The 17,921-nt window shown below is 38.0% G+C and overlaps 1 protein-coding gene across 1 annotated transcript in view; it reads right to left on the bottom strand.

The window, feature by feature from the left end:
* Positions 1-1,322: 1,322 nt before the first annotated feature.
* The window catches only part of STT3B (STT3 oligosaccharyltransferase complex catalytic subunit B), a 51,566-nt gene continuing 34,967 nt past the window's right edge, over positions 1,323-17,921 (bottom strand). The window contains exons 7-16 of the mRNA XM_054644138.2: positions 16,425-16,571; positions 14,438-14,486; positions 12,556-12,710; positions 10,731-10,942; positions 10,453-10,640; positions 9,782-9,953; positions 7,262-7,435; positions 6,175-6,288; positions 4,953-5,165; positions 1,323-2,987 (exon numbers count right to left, since the gene is read on the bottom strand). Coding sequence (XP_054500113.2) covers positions 2,907-2,987; positions 4,953-5,165; positions 6,175-6,288; positions 7,262-7,435; positions 9,782-9,953; positions 10,453-10,640; positions 10,731-10,942; positions 12,556-12,710; positions 14,438-14,486; positions 16,425-16,571 — 1,505 coding nt within the window. The 3' untranslated portion in view covers positions 1,323-2,906. The remainder of the gene's footprint in view (positions 2,988-4,952; positions 5,166-6,174; positions 6,289-7,261; positions 7,436-9,781; positions 9,954-10,452; positions 10,641-10,730; positions 10,943-12,555; positions 12,711-14,437; positions 14,487-16,424; positions 16,572-17,921) is intronic.

Below are 17,921 nucleotides of genomic sequence, written 5' to 3'. Positions count from 1 at the left end.
TGTTATGAAATTACTTCTGCAAGTCAAAGTATTTCTTCTGGGATTACCAGCAGCACTGTCTGTCTCACTGCTCCCACCACTAATTATTAAGAGATACAGAATCTAGGCATTATTATTGAATTCTAGACACTTGTAGCTTTAGTTCCTTAGCAACTGCTGACCTGAGCCTGGCTCACGTGTCTTTTGTTGTGTTTGGTTTTATTGTTTTGGTGTTTTTTGGGTTTTTTTTACTGTTTTGTGGCAATTATGCTTCAAAATTTGACACAGTAGAACAACAAAAGGAAAAAGGATGGCTGGAGCTAAGGAAATAAACTAGTCTGGGAAGAGTGTGTGATGAAGAGGGAAGAGGCTGATAGTCTTTGCTGGTAGAAGCTCTGTGCAGTTCTCCCAAAGAGGCAGGAGTTAGTTCAGCTGTTTGATTCCAGGATCCAGCTGTAAACATACCCAGTGTGCAGATTCCTGAGGAACCAAGGAAGGTGAGACAGTGCCAGTTCTTCTTCATAATGTTGCTTTTTCTAAGTGGATGCCTCAATGACTCCCAACTTTTTATTTAATTTTAACCACAGAACATTGGCAGAATCCTTGAAGTCATGTTAGATTTAGGAAAAAAGTAAAGCTCAGGTAAGTAGGAGGCAACTTTAGGCCCAGGTTGGCTGGGATGCCTGCAGTTGGCTTATTTTTATTTCACATGCCTCAGATTCACTTGCTTCTGCTGTTAAAGAGAACGCTGCTACCTAAGGCTGAAGACTGTCCAAATGTAAAGGTACAAATCTGGTACAAGTCTGTCCAAATGTAAAGGTACGTGAAGAGGGGAGGGCAATTGTGTATTTCCTTTTTTAAAACAAGGCTGAGTTACTGCCAAGCCACAGACTGACTGACAGCCTCTGTCCTGCTGCCTTTCAGGTGTTCTTCCAAATGTTAGATCCCTTATTTCTCACCCATGGTCAGGATGCAGAGTGGCTTGGAAGCAGCACGACACTAGGAATCGTGCATCACATCATCACTCAGCCCTTCTGCTGGTGGGTGAGCAGCTGTAGCAGCTTGGGGAGCTCCAGATGCTGGAAGGAGTTGCTGCAATGTGTGGTTGGGAAGAGAGGCTGCTCTTCCCTGGAAATATGACAGCCAGCTTGATTTCATCACAGCAGAGGCCCTGGATTTGGCTTGGTTTAAGCTGGAGGGAGTTAAGAAGATGCTGTGGCTTCACTACAGCAGCTTGGTGAAGGCAGGAGATTTGCAATATGGAATTCCAATGTCTTAATTTATGACTAAGACTACAAACAACATGTTACCAAGTTAATCACAACAAAACTGACACAACAGCCTTAACACAAAACTTGAATTAACTTTATTTTCCCCTACAGTTGACAACTGGTCTGCATTGAGCTTTAAAGCAACAAAATAAAATGAAATCTCCAAACGACAGGGGCCAGAAATCCAGATTTAATTACCTTTGTGAAAATGTTGCAGCTGTAATATTGGTCTGTATAAACCACTGAAGTCAAAAATGAGTTCATAAATCAAAAAAATATTCTACACCTTGGGAAAGAAGTCAGCAGTAACATTCTCACAGAACACTGTAAATTTACATTTTCTTCATGAAAGGTACATACTATTCTGCATTTTACATCAAGTTATTGATGCAAGATTTGTTTCTATAAAAAGTTACAACCTGTGGCAGGAAAACAAACTGCAAAAAAACCCTTTCCTTTTAATTAAAGAAAAATTTCAAGTCTGTATAAAGTTTCCTTATATCTGGAAAGTGAACACGTTCAGTCTCCGTTTATATTTTAGTGCATTTAATCTGACAGCTTTCACCACTTAAAAAAAAAACCCAAACCGAACCAGTATAAAAGACAGACAAAGCAAATAGCACTAGAGCAGGAATTTCTTCAATTGATTTAAGCACTCCAAATAAAATGCAGAGAAACAGATTTCCAGAAAAACTTCCACCCTCACCAGAAAGGCAGTGAGGGTTTGCAAATCTGAAGAGGTTTGCAAATCTTCTACCTTTGATAGCCACAGAAAAGGGGTTTGTATACCTGTCAACCTTCTTTTCCCCAGTAACCAGGCTATACTTGTTTTACCAATGTAAACATTCACCTAAAATAGTTTAATTTGTGTTCTGAAGCACCAGCAGCTTCATGGTGCTCAGCTGTATGTCATTATAGCATTCATTACTGTCGTTTCAGATCTTTCAGGAGGTTACAAATTTAGCCCTTGTATCTACAGTGTGCAAGATTTGCCTTGTCTACCTTGTGAAATGACAGTGTAAGGCAGCAATACTGCAATCCCATGTTGAACAAAAGCAGCTTGTCCAATTCATCTGTCCTGTCACCTCTTGTGAAAACTGCAGCTTTGCTTCTTACACTCCAGCTCAAAACCAGCCTGCAGCAAGAGTAAAAGGACATTGAAAGAAACCATTGAAAAATAATCGTGGGAGTAACTTGTTTTGAAAGTTGAATTTGAGAGAGCTCTGCCATCTCTTTCTTGTTGAAAAAGAGTCATTTTCAGATGTCACCATTCCAGTTTTCATACTGCTGCTATTCAGCTGAACAGTGTTCTCCAGAAAAGATTGACAAGTAATGCATGTGCCAAGGACCAAATTACAGGGTTCTTTGGTAAAGTCAGTCCAAATTTTCAACAGATTTGAAGGATAATATGTACCAATAAAAAAAATGCTGCTAGACTTGGATAGCAGCTCTGTCTTGCTTCACATTACAAATCTAAAACAGCTGTTCTCAATAAGCCAATATTTTTAATCAGACATTGCCTGAAAATTTTGTACAATAATCTGGACCAATGATGGTTCTGTACCCTCATGTTGCTGTGAAACATGATTTGAGCTAAAGGCAAAGACTGGTTATCTCAAGGACAACTGCTTCGTATTAGCAATCAGAACAGTGTGTTTAAACTGTCTTCCTGTTGGGTCTCTTGCCTTTCTTTAAAATTAGTTTATTCTTAATGTAGCCACGCTTCCTTTTGGAGGTCTAAAAAGAAAAACAGAACAACAGGTATTAGTTAATGATTTATCTTGACCGCGGTTTCATGTGCATTCAATGCCTGAGCTTTAGATTGATTTTAAAGAGCTTGAATGCTAAACCCTCACCTAGGCATTATCCAGTTATTATTTTTAATGTGGGATTGTTAATTCCTGCCTAACAGTTGCTTTTGCACAAGATGTGCTTTTGTAACCCTGTCTACTAGATCTGTAGAATTCTTTTCAAAGCATGTGCTGGGGGAGAATTAATCATTAACCAATATGATAAAACTCTAATATGCCCATAGAGCAAAATATATTGATATAGATCTTAGTTTTGTTTGGAAATACCTTCTTGCATCTTTTGGACTATTTTATTTTCTTAAAAGTTAGGTAGAAGTATTTGCTCAAAGCAACATTTTTCAAAAGAAAAAAGCCTGAATAATCCCATTTTAGTCTTCTAAACTCCACTGTTGGTCTGTAGGTTGCTTAGTTAGCACTTCCTGCACATTCCTTTATCAGCCTGTTTTAGATTCTTTTTTAGGTAGTAATGAGGGGGACCCATTAATATTGGTCAAAGGTAAAATTAACTTCAAATTTGTGTACATAGCTTGTGGCAGGTGCAACTGTACATTCAACACACCTGCCAGGAGGCAGCTCCCACCCTTGCTGCACTGTGCTGTGCTTACCAGCAGGGTCCATTATTATTTTAAAAAACTGCATTTAATCAACATGACACCACCAACATGATTATAATAAAGTGAAATAGATACAAACTAATATGTAATATTCAGATACATACTGAATCTCTGAGGTTCAGCAGTGTCATTCCTAACATGACAGGAGATGGACTGAATTTCCAGTAAGGAAGCAACTTCTGAAAAACTGTGGCTACTAAGGAGCCCTCAGACTGTGTATTTAAGAAATTCTAGTTTATATTTAAGAAATCCCATGCTCTCCCTGGTTCTCTGATTTCTTAAAGGGGAAGTACAGCCTGTTTGTACTGCAGCCTTCAGAAACAGCATCAACTTCTAGACAGAAAACTTACACATCCAAGGCTCAAGTGGGGTCAGAGCATCTATCATAGATAAACACAGCCTTGCTTGTCATTAAAGATCAAAAGTTACAATGTTAAGTGTATGACAGGCATAATAAAGCTTATCATTTCAAGTTATGTCTAGCTGCAGTGGTAACTCCCAAATGCCTTATTTTATGTACTTCCCATCAAATCACAGAGATAAGCATCTTTACATTTAGCATTCTCTACTTGCAGAGAATGTTCTTTACTTGTATTTCCATGACACAGTTTAAGTCTACTGCCTATACTAGTTTGTTAGGCAGGGTTCTGCAGCTCCTTTTGCAACATCTATTTGAATATATAGAAAACAGATGTTGTGAAGGAGAGGGCTGCTAACAGTCTCCCCAACTCCCCTGGGAACAGGCCTTTCTTAATAGACTGAAGGAGGGCAGCACAACAAACACTTTAAAACTGTGAAGATGACTTCAAGCAGTAAGCAGACAGACACTAAAGTTCCATCAACAAAAGTTTCATATTTAATTTATTTCATACAAAATTGCCATTTGTAAACTTCTAGGCATCACTACTTTCAAACAAAGTCAGAAAGCAACTTCCACATTTACTTAGTGAGCCATGGTTACTGAAACATGAATTGATGTACTTTAGAGATTATACTTCCAGTTACATGAAGACTTAAGAGTTGTAACAGCCAGTGACACACTCTATGTCAAGTCAGCATTCTGCCTAAAAAAAATCTAGCCTTGTGTCTTCACATGCTTTTAAGTTAAGCAGACAGTAAATTAACAATTATTACCAGCAGGCAGGTCTGATATTGGACACTAACATGAACAGTATCCATAACATTCTGGCTAGTGGAAATATATAATTCACCAGCTGTGTGATTCACTGTTAAAAATAAACTCCTGACCCCTTTCAGTTACTTCACTGGGAACCCACCTTCTTTGACAAATACTTCTGTTTCGGTACAATGTTGGTTACTCTAGGTTTGTGATCCAGTGTCTCTCTGTTGTCTAGTTGTTTGACCTTGTATATTCTAACAAGCCAGTGCTCTGAGGTAAAGGCTTCCTCCAGATGTTTAAATTTAATGTCTTTGTTGCCTATCTCTGCATTGCGTGTACGGTCAAATCCTGGGGGTGTCCGAAAATCCAGCTATAAAAATTAAAGTTGCATGTTAGTTTGAGACAAAACCCAGAACACCAATCATTGCAAACTGTGAAACTTCCCAGATAAAGCAATGCTTTCAGCTGGCTTGAGTCAAAGGGCAACACTTCTCTTGCACTGGTTACTCTACTACACAGAAAAACCTTTGAGATCCTAAGGGACAAATTCATTCTTACTCCTACAGCTGTCACAGGAGACAGTAGTTAATAGCAAAACCACCTTGTCTGCATTCAGAGATGAAACAACTCAAAGAACAGTCTGAGCTGCAGCAGCCTGGGTGTTTTTTCAGCAGAGCTGCTGCCTTTGTGCTCTCGCCTATACTGCAATTATTTGGACTTCCACAAATTTCCATATAATCCAGAAGTAGTTCACAATTATCAGTTAAATTTGGCCCCATTGCGTTACAAGTAAATCCACTGAAAAAAGAATTCTTGTGCCAATACATCAGAAGGAAGGGCCCCTCGTGGGGGCAACAAGGGAAGAAAAGGAAAGAAAGAAAACAAACAGGTTTAGCTCCATCCATGTGTTTGGTGCTCCCAAAGGGGAGCGACAACTGCAGCCTTTACTACACAGTGTGGTGTTATTTTATACACTGATGTGACTTGGATGGAAATCATGTCATTTCTGACACACTTCAAACAGTCAGCAGTTCACTTGCATGTTGCTATTATAGCAAACAGATCTAAAGCTCTCCACAATGTCACAGCTGATGCTTTAGTGAGCACACACCAACCACAGTGCAATCAAGATAGTCATCTGAGGCAATGTGAAGGACACCAAAAAATGAAGTACAAGTGTGGGTTAACAGCAAAAATGCTTTTTGCTAAGGGTTATAAACAGCAGCCCATGACTGGATGTATTTTAATTTGTAAAGCTCACTCTTACTGCATATTCTGCTACTACAAGCAATGCTTAATTTACAAGATAGAAAATACATCAAAATAATATTTGTTTTCTCACATTGCAGTTAAGATTCAGAAGAAGTTGTAGCACTAACCTGCATCTCTCCAAATCTGTAATAGGACATTTTATACATGAGGCAGTTCAGCAAAGTTGGAGAGCCTGCCTTGTCTACCCGGAATTCTCCCTGAGGGGTAAAGTAATCACTTTCCTTTAAAGAGAAAAGAAAATACAAAGAGTCAATGCAAACTCAAATCCTAAGGAAATTTCTCATTCCTTCCCCCACAGAAAGACATCTAAGAATCTCAACTGGCTACTACAGTTTAAAAGCTGATTTAAGGTAACCTTAAAATGAAAGAAATGGTGCTCATTAAAGGTGAAATAGTTGCAAACTACCTTGCTTGTAAGCCAGACCTCAATGGATCAGTTTTCCTAAATCTGTACTTTGTGCTGTTAGAAGTTTTGTCACATCACTGTAAGTGGTTCTGGAAAAGTTACCTCAAACTGTAAAATTTAGTTGGGCATCTATTCTTCAGAAAGGTGATGAATACTTTATTGTTAATATAAAAGATCTATCTGCAGGGTCACAGTAAACTTCATATATTCTCCATGTTTAAACAAATTTCTGGCATTTTCATCTCCAGTACAAGATGAAAATACACACATGGGCTACTCCCTTAAGCCTGTGCTCAATATCTAGGAGTTTTTGTTAGGCTTAAGAAAATATTACTACACACTTCTGCAATCTCAGAGGTGTTTGAACAGCTTAAACTCTACATAAGTCAATATTAACACTTTCACTTGTCTCCTGCTATTACAGAGTTTGAAGAAATTTGTAATGCCATTTAAATAGTCCAAACACTCCTACTTTTTTCAAGCATGTGATGATGCACAGAGACATACAGACAAGAATTACAGAAAAAAAAATCTTACTTTTAGTATCATGCATAAATGTGAAAAGCTTTTTAGGTTACTGACCTTTCAGAATCAAAAACATTGAAAGAAACTGGGCTACAGGCCCCTGCACTCCTACTATTCTAGAAAAACAACCCCAGCACATGTTTCAAATAAAATGGCAATTAAGTAGTAGAGATTTCCCTCCACTGTAGTGGCCACTCCCAGAGAAGTGATAACATAAATAAAAGGGTTTTTAAAAAAAATCAGAAAGTAGAGGTTCCACTTACCCGTATATCTTTGGGATGTTCCCCCTCTGCTATTCTCACCATCCACAAGAACTTATTAATATCATCACCAGAATAGCCAATCACACCACCAAAAATAATCAAAACATAATCCACATCCAGGCTTCTCATGATCTCATATGCTGCAGACTCATTTGATGACATTGCCTTTCCCACCTGTATAATTGCAAAAATATCTTAAATTTCTGCATAGCTGCCTATGGAACAGCTCCACAGATCAATACAGCCAGACCAAAGCCCAGGAATCCTGTGCCACGTGCTCTAGGATGGCCCTGCTTTAGCAGGGAGGTTGGACCAGTACCCACTGCACTTCCTTCCAGCCTCTGGTTCTGTGATTCTCTAATACCTACTTGTCAACCAAAGCCAACATTTTCATATCAGATGAAGAAAACCCATTGTGAATATTTAGACCCACAAAAGCCCAGCCTAAACTGAAATATTTTCTCCTCTGTAAGAGGAGTGCTGCCTGTTGAAAGGAGTGTTTTTGGTATGAAATGTAGCAACAAGGCTTTTCCTTTTGTGGCACCTACATATTCTTGAAGTCACAGCTGTATTACCAAAAGCTTAAGTGTTGCAGAAAATACCTAATTACAAATTATTTTCAAAGCTTTAGACACAGCCCAAAGTGTACAAATTATTTGAATGTGATTTGTTTTTTCCTTGAGCTCTGACCTTCATTAATGAAGCAGCCATTGTGCATTGCACTAAGTAGCACACAGGTGCCCTCAGCACTGAATTCAAGGTAAATCTACACAGAGAAAATGTCAGAATAAAACTTTTTATAGCTGTATCCAGCACCTCTTGTATCCTGGTCACTTCCCACACTTAAAAGAATTTGCTCAGTAACTGGCATGCAGTTTAGCAGTTTTGTTTCCTCTTGAAGTTCTTGTACTTAAGGCACAGTAAGGTATTGCTGTAGTCTCAGGGAGTAACTACAATATACATAATATTGTGCCTGACTTGGTAACATTCAGCTAAGAATGTAATTAGAGAGCACTAAGCTTAGGCAGCAAGCTGTCATAAGACCAAGAACCTCAACTTCTTGGCAATTATCCTAATTAATTTGGGGTTATTTGCCAGATTTCCATCTCTGTGCAGGAGAAAATCATCTGGACACATCTCCAGGGCATGCCTTGTTTACAGCACAAGTGCAGGTATTGGCCACAACACACATTTATTGCTTGGGTCCTCCTTTATGGAGTCTTCATTCCAAAATGGAACTTCACAATGCAGCACTCATACTCAAGAGAATTCTTTACTGAAAGCCATTATAGCCAGTTACTGCAATGTGTGTGCTTACTGTGCTTAGGCAACACAGATGACTTCCACAGTCTCTATTCACATGATGCACCTTGTCCTGCAAGAAACTGTGAGTTTGAATGCAGTACCTGCATTTCTACCTCTTGTAGCAGAGGGAGGCACACAGGTATCAGAGCTGAGTGTCCATTAAAACACACCCAATGCTGTCAGGTCACCAACCAAATTAGAAGTGTCTCAGAGTACATGGCAATGCATGTTGACTGACATTAGACTGATATTAACACCATCAGTACAGTTTCTCAAGTTTGCTTCTAGCTGAATGTGAGTTTCCTGCCCTGTAAAAAGTGTGGATGTGTGATCTCTCTTCTCCAACACACATTTTTTCGGGACTCTGCTCAAAGCAGAGCTTCATTAATTTGTTGGCTTTCTACACTGCTTTTTGGCAGATCTGGTCCACAGCTGTACTCAGTACTGACCCAAGACAGGAAGAATACAAAAAGCTATCCTAATTATCCTAATTTCTTGATCCCTTCCCCCATCCTGCCCTTGTAGCAAAACATTCTGGGAAGAAATGTGATTGATGAGGAGTCATTCATTGCACAACACAAGTTGCCCAAGGTGGTGCCCTGTAACCACAGGCAACACTAACACCCTGCCTTAAGCACACATACAAAGGTTAAACTTACTCCTCAGAAGTGAAAGAAATTAAAAGTGCAGTCATTTTGTCTATCTGCAAATTTGAGAAGCCAGAATTGCATTGAGTCTGCTACACTTCCACAGCTAGTCATAAATAATCACTTCCTGTGATTTCCCAGATGTCTGAAAATTTGTCAAATCTTGTGGTCAGTTTTCACATGCCCTTCAGAAATCCACTCAGCAGTGACACTGCTGAAATGCAAGGATCCTTACTTTGATAGGCCAGTGGGTACCAGCTGTTACAGCATTAATCCCAAGGGGAATGGTTACCTTAGGTATTGTCTATCCTCCCCCAAAGAAAAGAAGAGAAACTGAAGTGAAAGTGAAGTTTTGGAAGCTCCAAGTAAATGAAAACTCTGAAGCAAAATTGATCCCTTTACTTGAGTTTTAACAAATGAAAGAAGTATGTCCCTTCCACGTTTGTGTTTCTCACTCTATGCAATTTCTCCTTAATATCAGTCACCCTAAGAGACATCTGCAATTTCATACTGGACTGCAGTGTAAACATTTTGGTGTTTTTGCTCCCTAGAAAACTGCCACCCTTACCAAGGCGATGTGGCTGTTGTTCCAAGTGTTGTTATCAACCAGGGTTGTCCTGTTGGCCATTCCTGCTATCTGATAGCCATAGTCCCACCATGACATCACTCTGGCATGCTCGTCCGTGTTCTGCCTGAGCCAGTAATAGGCTTCTCTGAAGTCATCCAGGATATTCCGAGTGCTGCAAAACAGTTCCTTTGATTTGCATCTGTACAGATACTACCAACAAATTAACTGCACCATGGTAAGTCTGGGTTCACAAATAAGGGTTTTCTTATGAGTTCAGCTCCCTTTGAGGGATTTTGTCACCAGCACTCATAAGTTTGAACTCTGACAGCTGAATGTCCAGAAGCTGAACTGCTTTGAAGACATGATTGCTTTTGAAGACATGAGTAAATGCATTTCCAGTCAAATATATACTCTTAAACAAGTTTTCCCAGTTCACTCCAAGGCTTTTTTAACCATCATTTTTATTGGCTTTGGGTAGGATTATTTTTATATATTTCATTAAATATTTCAGAAAAAGTTGTATCTTTTTGAAAACTAGAATATGAATAATTTATTATTCTGGTCACAATTCCTTTCTGTAATAAGGAGTGATTTAAAGAAGGCAAACCCAACTGCTAATGCAATGGCAGTAAAAAAGGCTTTAATCACTTCAGACTGTAGACCTTACTTACCCATCATGGTTATAGGAGGCGAGAACCACGCTGGGGCTGGAGTATGCATTGCTGGTTACCCAGGTACAGTGAACAGCAAACATCATCAACAACATCAGCATCAGCATTGTCACAATGTTTTTGATATTGGGGCCCAGCCCTTCTTCTGTTTTTTCCTGCTCAGACACATGTTTCCTCACTTTGCCTGCCTAAACAAACACAAATGTACCTGTTATGGCAACTTCTATCATCCTTGACACAGGAACCTAAATTTTCTAACTCTTGCTTCCTCCCCTCACCTTATCATACAGGTTGCCAGGGTTCCTTTTGTCATCCTCATCACTGCTGTCTTCTACTGGTGGATTTTCCCTCTTCATATCATCACCCAAATAACGCTCAAAGACATTGGAGAAGGCAATTGCTGACAGCATACAGACCACTGGAGTCAAAGTGAGCATGAGGCGGACCATCACCCCAGCAAAGTAAACAGCGCTGATTGCATACAGAGCAACTGCAAGGAAACACAGCTAATGGTGACACTTGGAAAATAACACTCTCTCTGACTGCACACGTACATGCTCTCCATAAAACTGCTTCTGGAAGTGGGTTGAGCATCTGTGTGTATAAAGGCTTGAGTGTGCATCTTGCATTTCATTGCTTTTTAATGTACAGACATACGGCTGAATTAACGTTTATCCCTTTGAAGCCTCAAACCCTTCCTGAGATTCATCTCCACAACTATTAACAATAACACAACCCCATTTTCAATATTCATTAGTAATGTGTCAGAAGATACATTATTAGTGAAATTTAATATTATACACCAACAATGCTACTGGAATAATAGGTAATTTCATTTGATTAAAAAATCAAACAGCTCTAGACCAAACAAGTTATTAGAACTGAAAAAGCAAAAGGAAGTGTTACAATTCGTGTAAATATTAAATTTTGATTTAAGTTAGAGGCATCTGTGGACAAATTGGGGGCTTGTCTACATTATAATTCTATACAGATGAATAACATGATATTGTGAGCCCTATTCTGAAGTAAGTATTCCTGAGCAGTATTACCTCCACTTTGTCTTCCACAAAATATAAACCAAGATTTTCAGAATACTACAAAACATTAAGAACACATTTAGTAGAAAGAAAAAAAAACAAACAATCCTGCATACACTGATTGGGAATATCCAATAGTGATTTCCTTGTGGTAGACTCATCTGCTACAGTTTAACAATACCCTCTTGTGAAAGATTTGCCACAGAGATCAAGGGACACTGATTTATAAGATTACATCATGTAAATATTTTCTACATTGTGATGAGACAGTATGGCTCTCCATCCTCACTCATAGGTCTCTTTAAGCTGGGTTAAATGGAAGGTGCAGCCTTCAGTAGGAGGCTGAAAGCAAGCTGACAAACATTCATTGTAAACATTCATACTGCCCACCCATCTCTTAGGTTGCCTAAGAAGCAGCTATATTAGCCTGGAGCCTCCTCTCCCTGTAAAAGTCCAAGATCTGACTGATCTTCACTCCTCCATAAGGGTTACAAATGCTTACAAGCCTCACTCAAAATCAGAAGCTGGCTTTCACAACACAGTTTTGCATTAAAAAAAAAAAAAAGGTTGTCACTGACATAGGGAGACCCCACACTTCTATTTTGGCTTGTGCCTTATCTAGCACTTCTTCCAAAGCAAGAGATTCTGTTCCCCAAAATAGCAGAAAACCTGGAAAGCAAGGGCATTTTGAATAATTTGTGATGGGGTGAGTGCCAGACGTCCAAAGTAGGGACCCTGCCTTTGCACATTGTTCTCCTGGCTAACCTGTACTGTGGAACTGCATCCCACCAGAATGTGCAACTCCAGCTGCAGAACTGAACACAACAAATGACTGCATCCCACCTCCTGGGACTACACTCCATCACCATTTCAGCAACCTCTGCACTTTTATAAACTGCTTTAAAGACTGCTGGGTGCAGGCAACTCTTAATAATCAGCTTTAAACACATCACTTTTAAACCATATTTTAGAACAAGCCACGTATCAGCTTTGAGCAAACAAAACCAAAGTAAAATGAAGTTGAAGGCAAACTTTTTCAAAATAATTTAAAAATATTTTCTCTTACCAAAGACTCTTTCATCATTGATGTTTTTGATACAGAACCACAGCCCTGCTGGGAAAGTACACACGAGAATATGCAGATCAAAAAAGAAGGAAACCCATGTTGTAGGCTGATGCTCAGACACAGAGGCAATGATCGGGATGTGAATTTTCGCATACCTTTTTTAAAAAAAATTCAGTTCAAATTATTTTGAAAAGATAAAATTATTAAAACCTGTAAACATTAGGAATTCTGAAATTCATCTCAAAGGAAGCATTTCAATTTTAAATGGCAAGTGCCCTAATCAGCAGAAATCTGATGAAACTCTTATACCAAAGAAATCCCCAGGCCTTACTGGATCTAGGAAGCATTTAGTGTATAGTTATTTAAAACAACTATTATTTCCATTCTTATTAAGACAATTAGAATTATAGATGTTTCATTTGTTCATGGCTAAATATGAAGCCATATTCACCAAAATAGAAACACACAGCTATGGAAGCACCTTTTTTTTTTAAATTTTTGAATCATCAATGCCAGTAAATCTCCTAAATTTTCAACATTGTATTTCAAAACCTCTACACAGAATATCTTCATTTTCTTAGTAAAGAAAGTTAGAGTATTAAATACCAGATCAATTACTGATGCACCCATATTCTTTCAGATACTGAAGAAAACAGGCCTTGTCTACTTGGAAACACATGTCATCTAAATAACATGTCAAACACTCAGTGCAGACAAGGACAAAACTGTGTTCTATATTACAGACAACTATACATATGGACCTGATCTAGGGTGCTACCATGACTGAATGGTGAGGTATCTAACATATGTCCTTTTCTTCACTGAGATCTAGCTCTCATTCAAAACTGTATTGTGTGTTTTAACACACTATGTTTTTCTAATGTAGACAAGCCCTCAAAAGTTTAATGCTCTGAATATACATGTATTTATATATATGTGTATACATATATATAGACAGGCAAAGAACAAAATCTATATATTCCTCAAGTAAATCTGAGGCTTCTTTACTAACATTTGTTCGACCACATTTATCATGGAGCTGGGACAGAATCCCGTATGAGCTGGATTTTGGAGCCTGGAAAAAAGTCTGAACTGCACAAAGTTTGAAGTTGTTCTATCCTTGCTTTAAATCTTAAAAATATCTAGCAACTGAATTTCACTTTAAAATATTTATCTGAGAAAAATACTCTCCATTTTCTCAGATAAATATTTTAAAGTGAAATTCAGTTTTATTCCTTTTCTCTGGGCTGACTAAAGAATCCAACATAGGATTTTCAAAGGTTAACTAAAACAAAAGATTAACAAGATTTTTACCTGTGAAAACACACATTAATAAAACAATTGTTCAGAGTGGACATCTGTATATAAAAAACAGATGTAGTAATGTAATATAGAGGCAACATTCAAGATCCTATGTGCAACATTTTGGTGATTTCGTGCAATATTGCACAATGAAAATAGTCTAAGGCTCTTAGTAATTTTTAAATGTGTACTCAAGTGTTGGCACAGCTTGCAGTTATTTCATGCTGACATACATACTACAGTTTCATATAGAAAAAACATATTACATATTCAAAGATTTGCAAAGAAACAAGAATTTTCAGAGACAAATTAGTGAAGTGGTTGTAAAGACCATGAAATAGCAACTATAAATACTTTCTTTAGATAACTTTTTGTGGTGTGATGTCATAGCCTGGCTCAGTTATCCCGGTTCCTTCCCCAGGTGTGCCAATCACCACTCCTTTCCCCCTCCCTTGCCCCTGCTGAATGCTGTTGATTCTCCTTGACTGAAATACTAAATGGATTTGGGGATGAGGAGAGGAAATGATTATTAGTTTTCAGTAAAATGCTACCAATATCTAAATCTTATATGCTTACTTACCCAGTGTCCCACAATGAATAAAATCTGCCACTCCAAGGAGCAATATAACCTGAAAAAGGAGGAAGAAAAACCTTTTTGCTGCCTAGGTTTTTAAATGAAATAATTTTTCTACTCCCTCAAGTTATAACACAAACCCAAAGAAATTTTCATTGAACTTGTAATATATGTGAACCATACCTACTGCATTAGGCAGGCTATAAAATCCACCAACCATGAAGCAAGCTGGTTTTAGAACACAATTACAGGATCACATTGTACTTGTTAAGTACAATCTGAGTATCAAGACACGCACACTTCCAAAAGTCAAAGCAATGCAATACTAAACATTTCTCAAATAATATGACAGATAGCAAACTATACTCTGTGAAGGAGTATGAGAAAAAGAAAACATAATTGATAAGAAAGTATTTCATTTTTCTGAAATGTCAGAGCAGGAAACTGGGAGCACTCTATAGCTGAAACACAAACACTGAATGAAATGCTGGCTTCCTTTTATTTCTCTCCTGGTGAATCTACTTGTAGCATGGAATATAAAAGCTGCTATTAGACATGCTGATAAGCTTTACGTATTATTTGATAAAACAAGGCTTTTAGGTAAGTTGAATATGATAAGATAAAAAGAAACAGTACAATTATTAGATGAAAGATAAAAATTATTATTAAAAGTTTTAAGATGATTCTTAAATTTTTATTTCTGCTTTCTTTGCAATTGTTTCAGCTCCTCCTGAAGACAGATACAGACAAGGAGAAATAAGAGAAGATTAAATCCTTTCATTATTATCCAAGTTTTTGTGTGTGACTCAGTACGTCTTCCTGTATCTTATATTCAGAATGAGTATAATCTGACTGAAGGGTTACTTCAGTATCTAATTTAGACATTTAAATATTGTGGTTAACTTTCTAATACAAGACATATTTTTTCCCTTCAGTCTCCAGATGAAAAGATTGCTGCCTATCCACTATGTGCACATGAAGAAGGAGCTGTCAGTACACAGGACACTACTGGTTATGATCTTCTCTGGATGCAGACAGCCTTCACCTGAGGGTGCTGGAAGAGTTGGCATGAGAGCTACCCAGCATCTCCCTTCACCTGGGTGATGAGGGGGCCTGGTGCCTGGGAACTGGCTACTGCTGCACCTCTAGGCAGGGCAGGAAGCTGTATGTGGGAACCTACAGGGCAGTAACCTGAGCTGCTGAAAAACCATGGAACAGCCTCCTGAAACACATTGATAAATGTTTTCTTCATTGCTCATTAATAGCTGAAGAAGAATTGACAGGACAAACAGACTATTTGACTGGTTGAAAACTGGCTGTCCTGACAAGCTCAAGGTAGTACACAGTGGACTGGGGTCCAACCACTGGCTCACAGAAAGTAAAAATATCCCAGAGGCCAAAAGGAACTGTGCTAAATTGAAAAGAGTGGCTGACATGCCTTGTGGCAGGCAGGATTTCAGTCCAAAACCTGAAACTCTTTCTTCCACATGCTGGGATGAAGGGTCCAGATGTGGGCACCCTCTTGTGCAAGAGGAGTATTAAGAAAATCTAGAGAGGTCAGAGCACTGTGAGGTGGGCAGGAGCCCAGATCACACAACCTGTCAGAAGCTGGGGGAACAAGGCCTGTTCCAGCTGATGAAGCAGGGATACTGATCAGTGAATTTCAGAAGATGAAATGAACACTTCCCAAGAACTGCAACTGAATACATATTTGGCTGCATGCTGAGATTAGAAGCCAATTTTTGTTTTGATATGCCAGTCTGAAAACTTTGCTAACTTATGCATGGAAAAGCAAATCAAACGACCATGTTTTAGAAGACTTTGAAACAAACAGAGATGCTAAAAATTCTTTTGGAACTATGATATCATAAGTAACAAAAATAAAACTGCTACTAAATAGTCCAAAATGTTGAAACAACTACTTTAGGATAAACTAAATGTCGATCATCTGGCTTACAAGCTGTGAAGGTAAATGAGTTTCACATTTATTTACCTGTGTATGTCAAATAGATGACACTCAGGAATACAGTACCAGCAGCTAGTGAGACACCCAAGAAGAACAATGTCTGAAATTCTTGCTTTGTTAATCTGTCTCTCAGATACTGCAAAAATGCATAAGCCTGCAGCAGTGCAAAAACACCTGCGGAAAGAGGAAAGTTCTCGTTTAAATGCTCAAAAGCAGTACATCTGTTAAAGCAACCAACATATTTGCCAAAATTTGAATTGGAAAAATAAACATAGGGTACACCCTAACATCTAGAAACTAGTATAACATCAACAAATAACCTTTAATACTTAGCAGGCATGACACTTGGAAAACCAGAAACTTCCAATGAGATAAAATATTCTAAAGGAGAGAATCCTCTGAAAAGCAGATTGCATTGATTGATGAGAATACAGGTTAACATATCTAGCTAGATGTGGTGAAAAATTAGGAGACAGACTTCAGGCAACACACAATGCTAATACAGAATAACGGGAGGAATTAATGAAAGAAAAAACCAAACCAAGTAAGTATTAAGTCAACTGAATTATATAAAGTTAATGTTGAAACACCAGAATTCAATGGTGAAGCACCCGACACACTCAAAAAGGCTATTCAGAGTTTAACATTAAACCCAGAACTTGGACATGGTATTTCAGTTATTATTCATTTCATGGTATATAGTTAGATCAATCCACTGATGAATCCTTTCAAAAGTGAAAATTCAATGCTGGCTGTCAGAGGAATAAAATAAAACAGAAGTGTATCATCTTTCTTCAAATTAACAAAGAATTCAAGGTACACAATGAAATTCACTAGGTCTGAGCTCATAGAGAAAGACAAAAATTCTATTCACTAAATAAATGCAAAAAATCTTCAGAATCTGAATATGGCTAGGTAATTTTTTTCTTTTTCCATTATATTCAGATTGTTGCAAGTCTTCATTTTGAAAGTATTTTTGTGTTAAATTTTAATGATGGTCCCATTACTGTCCCAAATACATTCTGGTAAGTGACTAAATGTAAAAAAAGCCCCTTGGGGAATCTAACAAACTGGACTCTATCACACAAACAGTGCATGCAGTTAAACTCACTGTTAGCAAAGGTTATTGCTGTCAAGAAATCAAGATGTCTGACTGCCAACAATTATGGAAAAATCAACTTAAAGAAATCAAAAAAACTCCAAACAAGATTGAAAATGGTTATTTTAAAAATCACCTTCCTAATTAGTAATTTATGTCATTTATATTTAGCCTGCGTTGAAAAATTACAGAAGATTATCAACTCTAAAACCAAATGGCTCAGTAAAAACTGTGTTACCAATGTTTCTATTGTACACTGGAATATTTCAATTGTACAACGTGTGAAGGCAACGTTGTATTGCAAACCAGCAGAGATTATCAATGTGTAAAGTAAGTGCTTGTCAGAATACTAATTGATCCAGTCTTATGGAAGCATTTTATCTCCATTAGCTCACACAAAAAGAGGATATTGTGTCAATTGGAAA

The sequence above is a fragment of the Agelaius phoeniceus genome, chromosome 1, assembly GCF_051311805.1.
Source record: "Agelaius phoeniceus isolate bAgePho1 chromosome 1, bAgePho1.hap1, whole genome shotgun sequence".
NCBI classification, from domain to species: Eukaryota; Metazoa; Chordata; class Aves; order Passeriformes; family Icteridae; genus Agelaius; species Agelaius phoeniceus.
This window is presented reverse-complemented; position numbering and strand designations above follow the sequence as displayed.